Source organism: Gigantopelta aegis, chromosome 7 (assembly GCF_016097555.1).
Source record: "Gigantopelta aegis isolate Gae_Host chromosome 7, Gae_host_genome, whole genome shotgun sequence".
In the NCBI taxonomy this organism is placed as follows: Eukaryota; Metazoa; Mollusca; class Gastropoda; order Neomphalida; family Peltospiridae; genus Gigantopelta; species Gigantopelta aegis.
The window spans coordinates 30,945,418-30,964,996 of NC_054705.1; the positions used below are offsets into that span (position 1 = coordinate 30,945,418).

The window sequence follows — 19,579 nt, forward strand, 5'->3', positions numbered from 1 at the left end:
TGCAGCAAAAGAAAGGAACTACAGCTATTTGGTATCTGACATATGTGGTAATTTAGACACTTGGTCGCGAAGTAAAGTTGTTGTTATATGATCCCCCCTCCATGTTGTTAAATGGTTGTATATATTGTACATACATGTATGGTCTTGTTAGTTTTTATTTTTAATAATTAATATGATTATTATTATTATTATTGTTATTGTTATAATTAGTAAAAAGGCCTCAGGGGAGAATAGTCTAGAACTAACTGAGCTACCTTCTATAAATAAAGATTTTACTATTATTATTAAAAGAAAGGAATATTTTTTTAACACAGGGCCTTAGCTAGCTGGGGGGGGAGGGGGCAAGGGGGGGGGGGCAATTTGCTCCCCAGAAAAAAAAAAAAAAAAAATTATAGAAATTAAAAAAAAAATCCTCTTCTTAACTGTTTGAGGAGTTTTAGACTATTAACTACGCAGTTACGCCCCCCCCTCCCCCCCCCTCCAACAAAAAATCCTAGCTACGGCCCTGCAACACTTACATTTAATTTACGTCTAATATAGTGATTTAGACACATGGTCGAGAAATGAAAAAGAAAGAATATTCGTTTAACACCACCTACACCAACTATAGCTGTTTGGTATAACTATAGCTGTCTAATATAGTGATTTTCAACTATGGATGTCAAACTATTGGATGTCAAACATTTGGTAATTCTGACTTATAGTCTTAGAGAGGAAACCTGCCACATTTTTCCATTAGAGGATAGTACATACATGTACCATGAAAAATAGCCCAATGGGACCATCCACACATTAGACGAGCATTTTACTATGAGGATACATCCTCTCCCCCCCCCCCCCCCCTCCATTTTGTTTTCTAACATCTAATATTATACAAATACTGTATTTAATACCTCTGGGTCATGTAGACCACATGTCCCTTTTCTCCTGGATTGGGGCAGTTACGTGTAACAAGGAATGACATGTTTTATTTATCAATGCACTCAACACGTTTTATTTACAGTTACATGGCGTCAGACATATGGTTAAGGACCACACAGACATTGAGAGGAAACTTGCTGTCGCCACTTAATGAGCTACTCTTTTCAATTAGCATCAAGGGATCTTTTATATGCACCATCTCACAGACAGGGTAACACATACCACAGCCTTTGATATGTCAGTCATGGTGCACTGGCTGGAATGAAAAATAGCTCAATGGGCCCACCGATGGGGATCAATTTCAGACCGACCGCGCATCAAGCGAGCGCTTTACGACTGGGCTACGTCCCGCCCACTTACTTGTAACAGGGTAAAGTAAAAAATATTTTTAAAAACCGTAAAAAAATATTTACATTTAAAAAAAAAAAAAAATTCAGATGAGAACCAGCTAAGTGACATGTGACACTGATTATTTGTGCAAATACTATTACAGTATCAACAAAAAAATTAGAAATACCATTTTCTGAAGTAATGAAGGTTGCTAATAAAAAAATTCTTTAAATCTCTTAAATGCTATGTAACAGCCCATTTTCGTGCAAGTAGAATGAATGTAATGTGCTACTTAAATCAGTTTTATCGGAAAAAATGAACTTTTTGGCAATAAGAATTGATTTGGTCTATCAACCATGAAGGAAGGAAGGAAGGAAGGAAGGAAGGAATGTTTTATTTAATGATGCACTCAACACATTTTAAATAGGTTATATAGCTTCAGACATACGGTTAAGGACCAGAGAAATAACTGGGATAGGAAACCCGCTGCCACTACACAATGGGCTACCCTTTCCAATTAGCAGCAAGGGATATTTTATATAGCACATCCCACAGACAGGATAGTACATACCACAGCCTTTAGTACACCAGTTGTGGAGCACTGGCTGCAATGAGAAATAGCCACATGGGCTTATTTAAGTAGATCGATCTTAGTTTGACCGCGCATTAGGCAAGTGATATACCATAGTCTTAGCAAGGAAACCCGTTACATTTTTCGATTAGTAGCAAGGCCAAGGGATCTTTTTATATGCACCATCCCACAGACCAAATAGCACATACCACGGTGTTTGATATGCCAGTTGTGGTGCATTGGCTGGAATAAGAAATAGCCCAATGGGTCCACTGATGGGGATCGATCCTAGACTGACGGCGCATCAGGTGAGCACTTTATTTCATTTCAACTTATTTCCGTGCTTATATCCAATTAAGGTTCAAGCACGCTGTCCTGGGCACACACCTCAGCTATCTGGGCTGTCTGTCCAGGACAGTGGGTTAGTTGTTAGTTGGTTAGTGGTTAGTGAGAGAGAAGAGGGTGTAGTGGCCTTAAACCTACCCATTGAGCCCTTAAGAACTCGCTCTGGGTTGGAGCCGGTACCGGGCTGCGAACCCTGTACCTACCAGCCTGTAGTCCGATGGCTTAACCACTGCGCCACCGAGGCCGGTTGAGCACTTTATCACTGGGTTATGTCCTGCCACTTTTATTAGCCAAATTCTAATTGCTGCAGCCACTTTGTATACAAATTAGCACTTGGCTCATTTGGCAATGGGTAGGGTGAGCCCTAGTGCATATAGGGGTGGGACGTAGCCCAGTGGTAGAGCATTCGCTTGATGTGCAGTCGGTCTGGGATTGATCCCTGTCAGTGGACACATTGGGCTATTTCTCATTCCAGCCAGTGCTCCACAACTAGTGTAACAAAGGCTGTGGTATGTACTATCCTGTCTGTGGGATGGTGCATATAAAAGATTCCTTGCTGCTAATCGAAAAGACTGCGGGTTTCCTATCTCAATATCTGTGTGGTCCTTAGCCATATAACCGTAAATAAAATGTGTTAAGTGTTAAACACTAGACAGCCATAGGTGGTGGGACATACTACATAGCCCAGTGGTAAAGCACACGCCTGATGAACAGTCAGTCTGCGATCGATCCCTGCCAGTGGATCCATTGGGCTATTTCTCATTCCTGCCAGTGCACCACGACTGGTATATCACAGGCCATGGTATGTGCTATCCTGTCTGTTGGATGGTGCATATAAAAGATCCCTTGCTACTAATGGACAAACAAATTTTAGCAGGTTACTCCATAAGACTATGTCAGAATTACCAAATGTTTGACATCCAGTAGCGGATGATGAATAAATCAATGTGCTCTAGTGGTGTCGTTAAACAAAATAAACTTTAATACTTTCAATGGCATATTTTTTTTGCAGTGGAAATTGTTTTAATTACAGAAGTTATATAACTGTAAATAAAATGTGTTAAATAGCCAGTTTAAAATGTGCTGCCACAATTGGTCAAAGGCCGTGGTATGTGCTTTTCTGTCTGTGGGAAAGTGCATATAAAAGATACCTTGCTGCATTAGGACAAATGTAGCGGATTTCGTTTGATGACTACGAGTCATAATTAACAAATGTTTGACATCCACTAGCTGATGATTAATTAATCAGTGCTCCAGTGGTGTCGTTAAACAAAACAACTTTAATATTTTCAATGGCATGCTTTTGTGCTGTGAACATTAATTGCAGAGGCTGTATAACTATAATTAAAATGTATTAAATAACCAGTTTAAAATGTGCTGAAGTATCGCTAAATGAATATCCCTCTGTCTTACCATTTGTTATAAACTAATATTCTCGAGCTGAACCCGAGTACTTGACTGTGTCCCTATTGTTAGAGTAATATTTAGATAATAGAGCACTCGGCGACGACAGATCAGCTGATATCTGGGGATGTGGACCAGTCAAGCGAGTGACGACGACACATTACTGGAATCTTATTCAGGCCATATTTCAATCAATACGGGGCTTTGTGCCACCCTAAGCCTGTGTTTACACACAGGTAATGCAGAAATATTGATGGCATGGGAACTGCAGCTATTCCTAGTCAGCAGGACTCGAAATTACCACAAAACTGGCCAGACCAAGACTAGTTACAAGAATATATGCAGCCTGTGTTTACACACAGGTAATGCAGAAATATTGATGGCATGGATCTGCAGATATTCCCAGTCAGCAGGACTCAAAATTACGACAAATCTGGCCAGACCAAGACTAGTTACAAGAATATATGCAGCCTGTGTTTACACACAGGTATATACAGAAATATTTATGGTATGGAATCTGGAGATATTCCCAGTCAGCAGGACTCGAAATTACCACAAAAGTGGCCAGACCAAGACTAGTTATAACAGGTAATGCAGAAATATTGATGGCATGGGATCAGCAGTTATTCCCGGTCAGCAGGACTCAAAATTACCACTATTTATAGTGGTGGACGAGGGTGTACTTTTTCTATCCCACATGACCGCATATGATGGGGTCTTTTTCTCCCATCGATTCGATAAATAAACCATTATTTTACATGAACAAACAAAGATGGCTGAAATAAACTACACTATCATATTTGCTGCGTCTGTTTCATGTGTTAAAATTAACACTACAAATTAACAAGATAGCTTTTATAATAAAGGTTTAAATTAAAAATATTAATCTAAAGCTTGCATTAATATTAGGTCATATATTAAACGCAATGGCGTCATAGCCTAAACAAGATAGATTTATTCCATATGGGCTGACATCAATGGAATGGGTGTTTTGCATAGCCCGGGATGGGAAAAATATCAGACCCAACAGTTGGAACAAACGCACACACCACATTAACAACACCACTGGAGTACATTGATTACAGTAATTAATCATCGGCTATTGGATGTCAAACATTTGGTAATTCTGACTCGTAGTCATCAGAGAAAACCCACTACAACGCAAAAAGGGATCTTTTATATGCACTTTCCCACAGGCAGGATAGCACATACCACAATCAGTTGAATGGATCCATCAAGGTGGTTTGATCCTGCGATGCAAGCACCTCAAGCGAGCACTCAACCCACTGAGCTAAATCCTGCCTTCATATGAGCCTTCAGACCTCGCTAATTTGGATGCGACAGGTTTTGTTGTCTGTTCTGAGAGGAGCCAGGTCTTTCTAGAGCAGTACTGTCATTAACAGCTGCTGAATAGCCTTGAATATTCAGAAATACATTTCAACTTGTTTTGATCTAATTAAAACTTAACATCGCAGCTTTTGAGAAAAAATAATTTGAAGGTCATCATATTTGTACGGGGCGGGATGTAGCCCAGTGGTAAAACGTTCGCTTGATGCGTGGTCGGTCTGGGATCGATCCCCGTCGGTGGGCCCATTGGGCTATTTCTCGCTCCAGCCAGTGCACCACGACTGGTATATCAAAGGCTGTGGTTTGTGTTATCCTGTCTGTGGGATGGTGCATATACAAAAGATCCCTTGCTGCTAATCGAAAAGAGTTGCTCATGAAGTGGTGACAGTGGGTTTCCTCTCTCAATATCTGTGTGGTCCTTAACCATATGTCTGACGCTATATAACTGTAAATAAAATGTGCTGAGTGCGTCATTAAATAAACCATTTCCCTCCTTCCTTCTTCATATTTGTACATAATATGGACATTATTATTTTGGGCATACATATTTGGGCACAATGTCTATCCCCTTGACTTTATTAAAGTTTGTTTTGTTCAACGACACCACTAGAGCACATTGATTTATTAAGCTATTGGATGTCAAACATTTCATAATTCTGACATATAGTCTTCGAGAGGAAACTACATTTTCCCACTAGTAGCAAGGGATCTTTTATATGCACCATCCTACAGACAGGATAGCACATACCATGGCCTTTGATATACCAGTTGCAGTGCACTGGCTGGAATGGTCCGACGCCATATAACCATAAACAAAATGTGTTGAGTGTGTCGTTCAATAAACATTTCCTTGGCTGGAACGTGGAATTGTATGCAACAGGTTTTGTTGTCTGTTTTAAGTAAGATTTCTTTTTAGAGCAGTAATGTTATTAACAGCTGTTCAAGAGCTGTGGATATTGAGAAATATAATATCTGTCAGTTATTTGTAGAGAATTAGACAGAAATTAGATAAATTATGTTCCCTTGATTTGGGAGTAGCTCGCATAAGTGGCACTTTGGTATGGTTAATGCTGCACTTGCAGTTTGTAACACGTGTCATTCAGCCTAGGAGACAGACAGGGCAAGTGGTGTTTTTGTTATTTTGCATTATGGTGAAGTACTACTTAAAGAGTGACTGTGTGAAGCAGTATGTGTTACTGTGTTACTTAATGTACACTCGGTCAGTCGGTCCGGCCTAGTGTTTTTAGTCAGTCTGGCTTAGTGTGTTTACAGTCAGTCCGGCCTAGTGTGTTTACAGTCAGTCCAGTCTAGTGTGTTTACAGTCAGTCCTGCCTAGTGTGTTTACAGTCAGTCCAGTCTAGTGTGTTTACAGTCAGTCCTGCCTAGTGTGTTTACAGTCAGTCCTGCCTAGTGTGTTTACAGTCAGTCCAGTCTAGTGTGTTTACAGTCAGTCCAGTCTAGTGTGTTTACAGTCAGTCCTGCCTAGTGTGTTTACAGTCAGTCCAGTCTAGTGTGTTTACAGTCAGTCCAGTCTAGTGTGTTTACAGTCAGTCCTGCCTAGTGTGTTTACAGTCAGTCCGGCCTAGTGTGTTTACAGTCAGTCTGGCCTAGTGTGTTTAGTCGGTCCGGCCTAGTGTGTTTAGTCAGTCCGGCTTAGTGTGTTTTGTCGGTTCGGCCTAGTGTGTTTAGTCGGTCCGGCCTAGTGTTTTTAGTCAGTCCGGCTTAGTGTGTTTACAGTCAGTCCGGCCTAGTGTGTTTAGTCGGTCTGGCCTAGTGTTTTTAGTCAGTCCGGCCTAGTGTGTTTAGTCAGTCCGACTTAGTGTGTTTAGTCGGTTCGGCCTAGTGTGTTTACAGTCAGTCCGGCCTAGTGTGTTTAGTCGGTCCGGCCTAGTGTTTTTAGTCAGTCCGGCCTAGTGTGTTTAGTCAGTCCGACTTAGTGTGTTTAGTCGGTTCGGCCTAGTGTGTTTACAGTCAGTCTGGCCTAGTGTGTTTACAATAAATGAGTTGATAGTTACTGGTGTTTTATGTTTTCTATGGGAGGGCTCTGGAGTTACGGGAAATACATTTCAAGTTGTTTTAATCTTAACATCAACAGTTTTCAGATGAAATGATTTGTACATTATTATATTGGGCATACATATTTGTACATTATTATATTGGGCATACATATTTGTACATTATTATATTGGGCATACATATTTGTACATTATTATATTGGGCATACATATTTGGGCACAATGCTTATCACCGTGACTTTACTAAATAGAAATAGGAAATGTTTTTTTATTTAACGACGCACTCAACACATTTTATTTACGTTTATATGGTTAAGGACCACACAGATATTGAGGAAAAAAACCCGCTGTCACCATTTCATGACCTACTCTTTTCGATTAACAGCAAGGGATCTTTTACATGCACCATCCCAGAGACAGGGTAGTACATACCACAGCCTTTGATATACCAGTTGTGGTGCACTGGCTGGAACGAGAAATAGCCCAATGGGCCCACCGATGGGGATTGATCCCAGACCGACTGCGGATCAAGTGAGCGCTGTACCACTGGGCTATGTACCGCACCTCTGTGACTTTACTGTGCACAATCTAAACATGATATTAATACCAATGGTCTGGAACAGCTAAACTCAATTTCTAGCTTTTGCATCAAGCAAAAATTAGTTCCCACTCGACAAAATTAATTTTAAACCTTGAATTTAAAAATAAAAATTCACTGATATTTTGTGTAGAAAGAAAGTTAGCACTCTACCCACCCATATATATATATATATAGGATATTAAACGAGCTTCCATTTCGTATCATGCTTTTGTCTCGAGTGAAATAATTTTCAATGAAAATTATTTCACGAGGGACATAAGCATGATACGAAATGGTAGCGAATTACCCATAATCGATCTTAATTTATATCACTCATCTCGTTTCGTTGACGTTCCTGCAAGGTTGTGTGCCAGTTGATGACATCCTCGTGTGACATCAAAAGTGTTACGTCCCACTTGGCGTTTCTAGTGGGACGTATCACTTTGACATGTACCAAGATATTTTTAAGCATATGGGTAATAAAATGTCATCCTTGTAATCCATGTACAGTTGTAAATAATATAACCAGACATAATTTAACAGTATGCTAAGTAAAAGAAAGAAAGAAGTGTTTTATTTAACGACGCACTCAACACATTTTATTTACGGTTATATGGCGTCAGACATATGGTTCAGGACCACACAGATTTTGAGAGGAAACCCGCTGTCCTATGCCAAGTAAATAAAACACATCTAATCGAGCACCCATATAACGTCATTCTTACAACCTGGGGCGGGATATAGCCAAGTGGTAAAGTTCCCGCCTGATACACGGTTGGTCTAGGATCGATCCCTGTTAGTGGACCCATTGGGCTATTTCTCGTTCCAGCCAGTGCACCACAACTGGTATATCAAATGCTGTGGTATGTGCTGTCCTGTCTGTGGGATGGAGCATGTAAAAGATCCCTTGCTACTAATAGAAAAATGTAGCGGGTTTTCTCTCTAATACTAAATGTGAAAACTACCAAATATTTCACATCCAATAACCGATGATCAATGAATCAATGTGCTCTAGTGGTGTCGTTAAGCAAAACAAACTTTAATTTTTTATTTTTCAAATAACCTAAATATGGTTATAAATAATGATAAATAGATGTATAGGTCTTGCCTACTGTTTAAACCACGTCATGTGTCGAACATACTGGTAATACTTTAACAATATGCTATATGTTTGACGTCCAATAGCCGATGATAAGATAAAAAATCAATGTGCTCTAGTGGTGTCGTTAATTAAAAACAAACTCTTTTTTTCTTTTTTTAACAATATGCTAAAGTAAATTGTAAAATGAATTTTTTATTTCCTTGTTTTTAAAAAATCAATCTGCTGGTTTATTAAATATTTAACAGGTGACAAAATGATTAATCTGTTCATGTTATTAGTAATATAACTAAATTAATCAATATTTCTTGCAAACTAGCACATTTTTCGGAATAACGATTAGTTTTTCATAGCCAAAATAAACATGGGACAGAACAGACAAACAAACAGAACAGACAAACAAACAGACACACAGTTGCACGGGATAACAAATTAATTGCTTTAAATGAGATGTTGATTGACTATACCAATGAGAACATCAGTTTGTATCTGATGAATGTAGTGATGTTCCAGTGATAGATTATAATAAAAAAAATTGATTGGTTTGGCTCTACCGATGTGATTATTGATTGTAAAAATTAATAATCAATTATGTGGGGAAATGTCAACTGTAATTGTCCCTCCAGTTTCAATTAATGGAACTGATGTGAGTATGTTGGGTTGGGGTTGTTTTTATGTGTATATAAAGAAAAAATACCCGTATATTAAAGGGACATACCCTAGTTTTTAAACACTAAGGCATATTTTTTACTATTATAACAGTTTTTGATAACTGAAATCATACTTTACTTAAATTTTATGGTTTAGATTATCAATTTCTGTACATTTGAAGTGTTTTTGGTCATCCTGGTGTTTTTAATATCACAAAATGCATTTGTCACATTTTTAAAACACACATGCGTCTGAGAAGTAACAGTTATGGAATCGAGTTTTAGTCTATTTTTAGAGGGTATTTCACCATTTGGAATCGAGTTTTAGTCTATTTTTAGAGGGTATTTCACCATTTCAAAGTCACAGACTCATGTTTCACTGAATTGTAACTTTATCCAAATGTGTTACAGTTTTGTAGATTAATTAAACTTAGTGTTAATTTTCACGGGTTGAAACTAGGGTATGTCCCTTTAAAGAGTTATTTCTAGGGGTCTAAATTCCAGTCCTATTCCTAAGTGAGTGACATATTTCAGAAGGATGAGTCATGTTTGTTAATCACATAGTGACATGAGTAATTAACTAAGGACCCATGACTAACTTACTATAGGCTAATGGCATTGTATTAGTAAAGCAATGCATCATCAACTTCTATCTTAATTCACTTTATGACACAAATAACACATTTCCTGCACACTGGCAACATTTTTGGGTTATTATTAATTTTTCAAAGCCAATAAATATTGTGAGAAACTGTCAGTGTAAAAAATATCTATATATGTGTGAATATTTTATTGTCAAAATGGGGTCAGCTCTATGTTCCCTGACGGTTAGGGTTAGGGTTAGGGTTAGGGTTAGGGTTAGGATTGGATTAGCTGAAGGAACATAGAGCTGAGGGTACATAGAGCTGATGGAATATAGACATAATTCCGTCAAAATGATGTCTTCATCTACACATGTAAATGGTAACTGTTTGATATTTATCATGTCTGCTGTTTATATATATGACAGGTCATTACTACTACAATTTTCAAGTTTTCTTTCAAGGGATTTTCATGAATCATATGTAATAAGTTAAAAACCCCAAAACAAACCCACTTATTAATTTTTAAGTATATTGCATGTGACTCCTATATTCTATTATGACAGGTCATTACTAATACAGTATATCAAAGGCCGTGGTATGTGCTATCCTGTCTATGGGATGGTGCATATAAAAGATCCCTTGCTGCTAATCGAAAAGAGTAGCCCATGAAGTGGCGACAGCGGGTTTCCTCTCTCAATATCTGTGTGGTCCTTAACCATATGTCCGATGCCATATAACCATAAATAAAATGTGTTGAGTGCATCATTAAATCAAGCATTTCCTTCCATAAATAAATTGTGTTGAGTGTGTTGTTAAATAAAACATTTCCTTCTTCTTTCAAGTGATTTTCATTAACCATATGTAATAAGTACCCCCCCCCAAAAAAAACAACAACAACCATGTATTAATTTTTAAGTATATAGCAAGTAGCTCCTATATTCTATTACATTTAGGTAGCCTAGCACTAGTATTTTAATTACAGTAAGTGTAACTTAAATATTTTTTCCCCTCCTCTACAAGATGCGTAAGACAATAAGGACGGAATCGCATTAGTGGCAGTTTGCAGGAGACACACACAGTAAACATATTAGTAATCTGCCTGTTATTAAGCCAGGAAAATATCACACGTTGTTGGCAGCACAAAAATCAATAATAGGTTTCATTGACGAAAGCACATTACAGTTTGCCGAGTCAAGTGGAAATACACACACTTTATTGGGTCAGTGTAGCCACTTATCAATGAAATAAACAGAGGCAAGATAACCAATACTTAACAGATTTTGACCAATGAGTATTGCCGTTATATTTTATGCGTACTGAATAAAATTTAAAATAAACACACTTTATTGGGTAAGTGTAGCCACTTATCAATGAAATAAACAGAGGCAAGATAACCAATACTTAACAGATTTTGACCAATGAGTATTGCCGTTATATTTTATGCGTAACTGAATAAAATTTAAAATAAACACACTTTATTGGGTAAGTGTAGCCACTTATCAATGAAATAAACAGAGGCATTATCACCAATACTTAACAGATTTTGACCAATGAGTATTGCAGTTCTAATTTTATGCATAACTGAATAAAATTTAAAATACAATTACATTATGAATCATTTAATGATTACAAATGAAGCAGTATTAAAAAACATTTATGATTATAGGTGTTTTATTATTTCTCAAGTTTTAGAAATGATTATAATAGTAATAATGTGGGTAATAAATTGCTAGGAATTGATGAATATATATATGTTATTGCTGTTGTTATCTGATACAGATTATTTTTATGTGACACATAAAATACGTTATAACATACGCAGGTGTTCTTTAATGAAAAGTATACTTGATATGTCAGTGACATCTCTATTTTCCATGATTTAATTCAAAATATCCCATCTATAACACAACCCCATCTAAACATTTATCCAGCACATCTTTTTTCTTCTTTAAAAAAAAACAAAAACTAGAGTTAAAAAAAAATTCTCATAATAATCTCATTTTAATAATAATAAACCTTTTCCTTTCATAATAATCTAGGTTTGTTTTTGGTCATTTTTTTACAATAATCTAACTTATTGTTCACTTCTCATAATAATTTTCATTCTTTTTTTTTTCTTTTTTTTTTTGGGGGGGGGGGGGGGGGTGAGGGGGCAAAATAATATGCTGTAACCTTTTTCAAAATTAGTTGTTCATAATAATCTAACTTATATTAGTTTTTTATTCATAATAATGTAACTTACGATACATGTTTTTTAATTCATATCATATTAAGATACAAGTTTGTTGTTCTATGTATACAAGCTTTATGTCCTTGTATGGTGGTCCTGGTATGGTACGGCGTTCTCTGTGTACATTTGTCAATAAAGATTAAAAACATTATCTTTTATTATGTTATTTTTTCCACCAAGAAAAATCAAGTTTGGATCTAGAGAGAGTACCTTTTAACATGCCCCCATACCACTAAGGTTTCAGGCACTGGATCTAGACACAGCTTATGAACGTGACAACATTTGATACTCAACAATTTAAGAAAATCATTCCAATATTTCTTCATTAAAACACAGTCCTGTTTATTTGAAATAAAACCAAATTACATATACAGTACTAGTATTTACTCTATGGAGTATACAGCACTGGAACTTTGTCTTAAAAGACTTGGCATAAATGCAGAACAGACTATATCCAGGAACCCGAGTTAACACATGAAAAATACATTTACGCACACGCATACACACACACATGCACAAACACACACACACACACACACACATAAAAAAACCCCACACACATACATAAAAAACACACACACACACACTCTCTCTCTCTCTCTCTCTCTCTCTCTCTCTCTCTCTCTCTCTCTCTCACACACACACACACACACCATGTATTTCCATCATTCTGTCATGGTGAATTTTATTTGTAGAATGCAAGAAATTGCATTTTTAGTTTGCAGAATTTTCTGGGGAACAATTCTCTGAATCTTTCTAGAACTGACATAAACTTGCTACCAAGAGTCATTGAACCATTTCAAATTTTTTTTTTTTTAAAAATGATGTTTATATACAACTAATACATTCTACAAAATACACAATTACCTAACATCCGAATAGTTTCAGCTCTTTACAACATATATTCGTCATCGGTGTCTAGACCTGTTTACATGATGATAATGATCGGAAGTGTGACCAAACATTTTGGGCCATTATGGAATTGTAACAGTATCTATCTGTTACAACAGATTGTAATGCATTTGGAGCCAGCAATTGATGACCAGGGCCCAATTCCACGAAGAGATAGTAATGCTAAAATCACCTTAAGTGCATAACGACGTTATGCATTAAGGTAATCTTAGTGCTAAGATCGCTTCGTGGAATGCGGCCCTGATGTCTGTTCACAGGGAAAAAGAAGTTAGCATGCTGTATTGCTTCAGTAAAATGTATTCTTTAGGGGCCATTAACCTTCTGACTACTGCAGGCGAGATATCTCGCCCGACGTCACGTCAGTCGATATACTGTACACTGTATACAGTGCATTCCCCAATTCATATTTCCCACCGTTTTGCACACGACACTCACCGGAAACGGAAATATAATTAAAGAAAAAAGAATTTTTTTCAAAATGGTGGTTTTTGTTTAGATTTTTTCAACTGAAAATACCTTGAAATTTTGAGTTCAAAAAGTGGTTTTCGGCAAGTATTTTCGCTTGACAACAATGGCGGCACGTCGCGGTAATTTTCAGGGATCGATAGCTGATTGTAACAGCTAATTTGATAATAAATTTGATCGTTTTACCAACAACGAAAATTACCAAATATTGCAATATGAATCGTAGTTCGGGTTTTAAAAAAAATTCTGGTAAAAAACCCACTGTTATCGGGAATAATGGACATAAATACTGGACAGCTGGCCACAAATGCCCGTAAGTAAACGCAACTTTTTCGATTTTTTGCCTAATTTTAATCACCATTAGCCGATCTAAAATAATAAAAATTACAAAAAAAGACACGAAAATAATACTTACCGATTCATATATGAACTTTATTTCATGTATTTATGAAACATTTAAGTGAATATATGTGAGTAAAAATTATAAACTTGTACCCACTCAACGAGGTTTTTGTTAAAAATTAATCCAGTAGTCTAAAGGTTAAAACAAATTTTGCATTACTGGTATACAATGTATAATTATTTAATAGTTCCTTATCCATTATGACACTCTTTACTACATTTTTTATTATTGCTTTGTCATTTGATATGATCCAAGAAATTGTTAAATAGCATAGTGGTGAAATTTCGACCTGGGATGAGGCTTGCATCATAGCATATGAAAGATTGAAAAATTTCTTTCATGTGATAGCTTTGTCCTAAGGATAAGAGAAGTATATATATTTGTAGCAGATCTTGCACACAAGATACTGAACAAAATGTTTCCTGATGGGTAATGAATAAGGACAGCACAACTAAGATTAAACATGGAAAAACAAAACTCCAGCTTGAAATATGCATCCCAATAAACATCAAGTTCAAGAATAAAACAAAGTAAAAATATACATCCAGACCGTAAACTGACAGACAGGAGGAAGTAGCTACCACATGACCAGAACAGGATGCCCATAATATAATAGAAGATTTTAGCCATTTGGTTGGCTGTTAGAATGCTCAGACCAATATATAGCACTAGGGAAAAAATGCCACGAGTTTAGAGGTCAGGTTATGTATGAAATAGACTTACTGGAAAGTCAAGGACAGGGATGTATAGCTGGACAGCAAATGCTATGGGTTTAGAGGTCAGGTTATGTATGAAATAGCCTTACTGGAAAGACAAGGACAGGGATGTATAGCTGGACAGCAAATGCTATGGGTTTAGAGGTCAGGTTATGTATGAAATAGCCTTACTGGAAAAACAAGGACAGGGATGTATAGCTGGACAACAAATATTAGGTAATTTGGGATAATAGTAAAATGGTATAAACGAAATAGTAAAATGCTATAAAACGCCATGGATTTAGAGGTCAGGTAATGTATGAAATAGACTTACTGGAAAGACAAGGACAGGGATGTATAGCTGAACAGCAAATGTCATGGGTTTAGAGGTCAGGTAATGTATGAAATAGCCTTATTGGAAAGACAACGGCAGGGATGTATAGCTGGACAGCAAATGCCATGGGTTTTGAGGTCAGGTTATGCATGAAATAGACCTACTGGAAAGACAAGGACAGGAATGTATAGTTGGACAGCAAATGCCATTGGTTATGTATAAAATATACCTGCTGAATAGCAAATATTAGGTAATTTGGATAATAGTAAAATGGTATAAATGAAATATTAAAATGGTATAAAAGAAAGATGGATGCTCCAAAGAAGTGGCCACAAGATACCACATTCATGTAAGTGGGTCAACACAGAACCTGACTCTTACCTTGTTAGCCCGTAAGGCAACGCGCCCACCGCACCTGGCGCAGGATTTGAGGTTGCAGTAGTGGCAGCTGTGTCCGACGCCGTCTGCAAACTTGGTCTTGTGGCAGATCTGGCAGACGGCGCCCTCATCCTGAATGTTTGGTACTTTCTGGGTCTCTTCCGTGAGCTTCTTGACAGACTGCTGATACGACTCAAACTCATCTTGCATTTGCCTGCAGAGAAAAAGACAAAAACCCTGAATATAAAATGTTTCGAAAATTAAACAAAATATCAAATTTGCTTCTGCATAAGGAAAGAAATGTTTTATTAATGACACACTCAACACATTTTATTTACGATCATAAGGTGTCAGATTCTGCATAAGAAGCAAGATTTCTCCTCTGTTGCTTAAGGACTGACGCCATATAATCGTAAATAAAATGTGTTGAGTGTCATTAAATCAAACATTTCCTGTTGCTTAAGATGGGTGGAACGAATCCCAGTGATTAAAGTCATTCAATAACAAGACCATTAGGCTTCAGAATAAATGCACCTTTCCACCATTTTCTTCACCATCTTTAAACACTTTAAAAGTGATTTGTTTTTACCAGCCAGTGCACCACGACTGGTCTAACAAAGGCTGTGGTATGTGCTATCCTGTCTGTGGGATGGTGCATATAAAACATCCCTTGTTACTAATAGAAAAATGTAACAGGTTTCCTCTCTTAGACTACATGTAAAACTGACTAAATGTTTGGCATCCAATAGCCAATGGAGGCAGGAAGTAGACCAGTGGTAAAGCGCTTTCCCGGTGCGCGGTCAGTCTAGGATTGATTCCCATCAGTTGGCCCATTAGGCCCTTTCTTGTCCTAGCCAGTGTACCATGACTGGTACATCAAAGGCCATGGTATGTGCTATCCTGTCTGTGGGATGGTGCATATAAAAGATCCTAGGGGTGGGATGCAGCCCAGTGGTAATGTGCTCACTTGATGTGTGGTCGGTCTAGGATCGATCCCTGTCAGTCAGCCCATTGGGCTATTTCTCATTCCAGCCAATGCAGATCAAAGGCCATGGTATGTGCATCTGACACAATATGTCAAAATTACCAAATGTTTGACACCCAATAGCTGATAATTAATACATCAATGTGCTCTAGTGATGTCGTTAAACAAAACAAACTTTAAAAATGAACTAATTTTTTATATATAAAAAAAAATTATATGCTATATTTTTATAATATCAATGTTTGAATAAGACTCTTTCTGTAACAAAAACTCCAAAATATTCCAGCAAAATATAAATTAATTTTTAGCAATTTTGGCCAATTTTAGACCCCTAATTTAATCACTGTCCTTGGGAACCATAAAATAAACATTTCTTTCATTCTTATATTTTGTTCTATTGGCTGTTGCACAGTAGGAGTCATGTTATTTATTGTTAATCCTTAGTTTTTAGTTCACATCTTGTGTTATCTGAATTATTTTTCATGAATTCATTTATGAACAAAGAGCCATGAAGATAAAATGAAAATAAAATGGATATGAAACAAAGATTATCGAATACCAAACTGGCATTAGAGTGCAGCGCAACCAACGTCACTGCCTGCTATGGTTTAATTGAAAACTGTGTACTTAACATCAATAACATTTACTGTTCAAATGGATCAATGACCACTTAAATTATGTTAATGCAGTTTATCATCCCTTGGTATTTAAAGAGATTGTCCTGTGTTTGCTACCATTCTTAAAGGTGCAGGCCCTAGTTTCAACCCGTAAAAATGAACACTAAGTTTGGTTAATCTACAAACCTGTAGCACATCTGGCTAACATTACAAGAGAGTGAAACATCGTTAAAAATAGACGACAACTCCATAACTGTTATTTCTCACACATCCGTTTTCAATGACAAGTAAATTGTGTTAATGCAGTTTATCATCCCTTGGTATTTAAAGAGATTGTCCTGTGTTTGCTACCATTCTTAAAGGTGCAGGCCCTAGTTTCAACCCGTAAAAATGGACACTAAGTTTGGTTAATCTACAAACCTGTAACACATCTGGATAAAGTTACAAAAGAATGAAACAAAGAGTCTGTGACATTGAAACTGTGAAATATTGCTAAAAATAGACGAAAACTCAACTCCATAACTGTTATTTTTCAGACGCACGTGCGTTTTTAAAAATAAGAAAAATGCATTTTGTGGTACCAGAAACACTGGTTGTATGGAAATGGATTATCTAAACAATGAAATATAAGTAATGTTTGATTTCACTGATCATAAACGGCTCTAATAGTGAAAAATATGCCTTAGTGTTTAAAAACTAGGGTGTGTCCCTTTAAAGATATTTATATTGAGGGGTCAGATGTAGCCCTGTGGTAGAGTGCAGAGCTCTACATAAACTCTCAACAACAAGAGTCCTATAGGACAGCTGGCGCTCCATTTGTACTGAAATGTGCTAGTTTGTTATTTGTTTGTTTTTTGATACTTATTTCCATGCTTATATTCAGTTAAAAGGGTGGGACATAGCCCAGTGGTAAAGCCACGCATGATGCGTGGTTGGTCTAGGATCGATCACCATTGGTGGGCCCATTGGGTTATTTCTCGTTCCAGCCAGTGCACCACAACTGGTACGTCAATGGCTGTGGTATGTGCTATCCTGTCTGTTGGATGGTGCATATATAAGATCCCTTGCTACTAATGAAAAAAAGTAGCAGGTTTCTTCTTTAAGTCTATATGTCAGAATTATCAAATGGTTGACATCCAAGCACATAACCGACCTGTGGTGTAGTGGTTAAGCTATCAGACATAAGGCTGGTAAGTACTGGGTTGGCATCCTGGCACATAACCGACCTGCGGTGTAGTGGTTAAGCTATCAGACATAAGGCTGGTAAGTACTGGGTTGGCATCCTGGCACATAACCGACCTGCGGTGTAGTGGTTAAGCTATCAGACATAAGGCTGGTAAGTACTGGGTTGGCATCCTGGCACATAACCGACCTGCAGTGTAGTGGTTAAGCTATCAGACATAAGGCTGGTAAGTACTGGGTTGGCATCCTGGCACATAACCGACCTGCGGTGTAGTGGTTAAGCTATCAGACATAAGGCTGGTAAGTACTGGGTTGGCATCCTGGCACATAACCGACCTGTGGTGTAGTGGTTAAGCTATCAGACATAAGGCTGGTAAGTACTGGGTTGGCATCCTGGCACAGGCTCCCACCCAGGGGCTGTTTTGTTTTAATGACACCACTAGATCACATTGATTTATTAATCATCAGCTATTGGATGTCAAACATTTGGTATTTTGACATACAGTCTTAGAGGAAACACGCTATATTTATCCATTAGTAGCAAGGGATATTTTATATGCACCATCCCACAGATAGGATAGCACATACCACAGCCTTTGGTATACCAGTCATGGTGCATTGGCTAGAGCAAGAAATAGCCTGATGGGCCCACTGACGGGTATCGATCCCAGAAGGCTGTGCATCAAGTGAGCGCTTTACCAATGGTCTACGCCCCTTTAATTGGATATAAGCATGAAAATAATTGTAAACAAATAACAAACTAGCCCATTTCAGTACAAATGGAGCGCCATCTGTCCTGTAGGATTCTTCTTGTTGACTTGATGCAGAGCTCTGTATTGGTAAAAACAATTTTAAGAGTACAACTTGGGATTGTCCAGAACATTTAATGACACACCAGCTGTGTACGTGAATCAAAGGTATTCAAGAATGGATGGATGGATGGACGAGTGGGTGGGTGCGTGAGAGGCTGGTGGGTTTTTGAGTTGAAGGGTGGATGGATGGATGGATGGATGGATGGACGAGTGGGTGGATGAATGGAGTGATGGATGGATGGAAAGATGGATGGATGAAAGGATGGATGGAAGGATGGATGAGTGCATGAGGGGTGGGTGGGTTTTTGAGTTGAGGGGTGGATGGATGGATGAGTGGCTGGCTGGATGATGGGATGGATGGAGGGAGGGAGGGATAGAAGGATGGAAGGATGGATGAAAGGATGAAAGGATGAAAGGATGGATGGATGGATGGATGGATGGATGGATGGATAGATGAAGTATGTTTGGATGGAAGTATAGAAGGATGGATGGATGGGCAGATGGATGAATGGATGGATGAATGGATTAATGAAAAGTTGGTTTTATTTAACGACATTACTAGAACACATTGATTTATTTACCATCGGCTATTGGATGTCAAACATTTGGTATTTTCGACATATAGTCATAGAAAGGAAACCCGATACATTTTCCCATTGGTAGCAAGCAATCTTTTATATGCACCATCCCACAGAGAGTACAGCATATGCCACAGCCTTT

The 19,579-nt window shown here is 37.7% G+C and overlaps 1 protein-coding gene across 5 annotated transcripts in view; it reads right to left on the minus strand.

Annotated features, from left to right (window-relative positions):
* LOC121377386 (regulating synaptic membrane exocytosis protein 2-like) overlaps positions 1-19,579 on the minus strand; it is a 120,664-nt gene that overhangs the window by 85,561 nt on the left and 15,524 nt on the right. For all 5 annotated transcript variants that reach the window (XM_041505367.1, XM_041505368.1, XM_041505365.1 and 2 more), the window contains exon 2: positions 15,267-15,477. In XM_041505367.1, the coding sequence (XP_041361301.1) occupies positions 15,267-15,477 (211 nt within the window). The remainder of the gene's footprint in view (positions 1-15,266; positions 15,478-19,579) is intronic.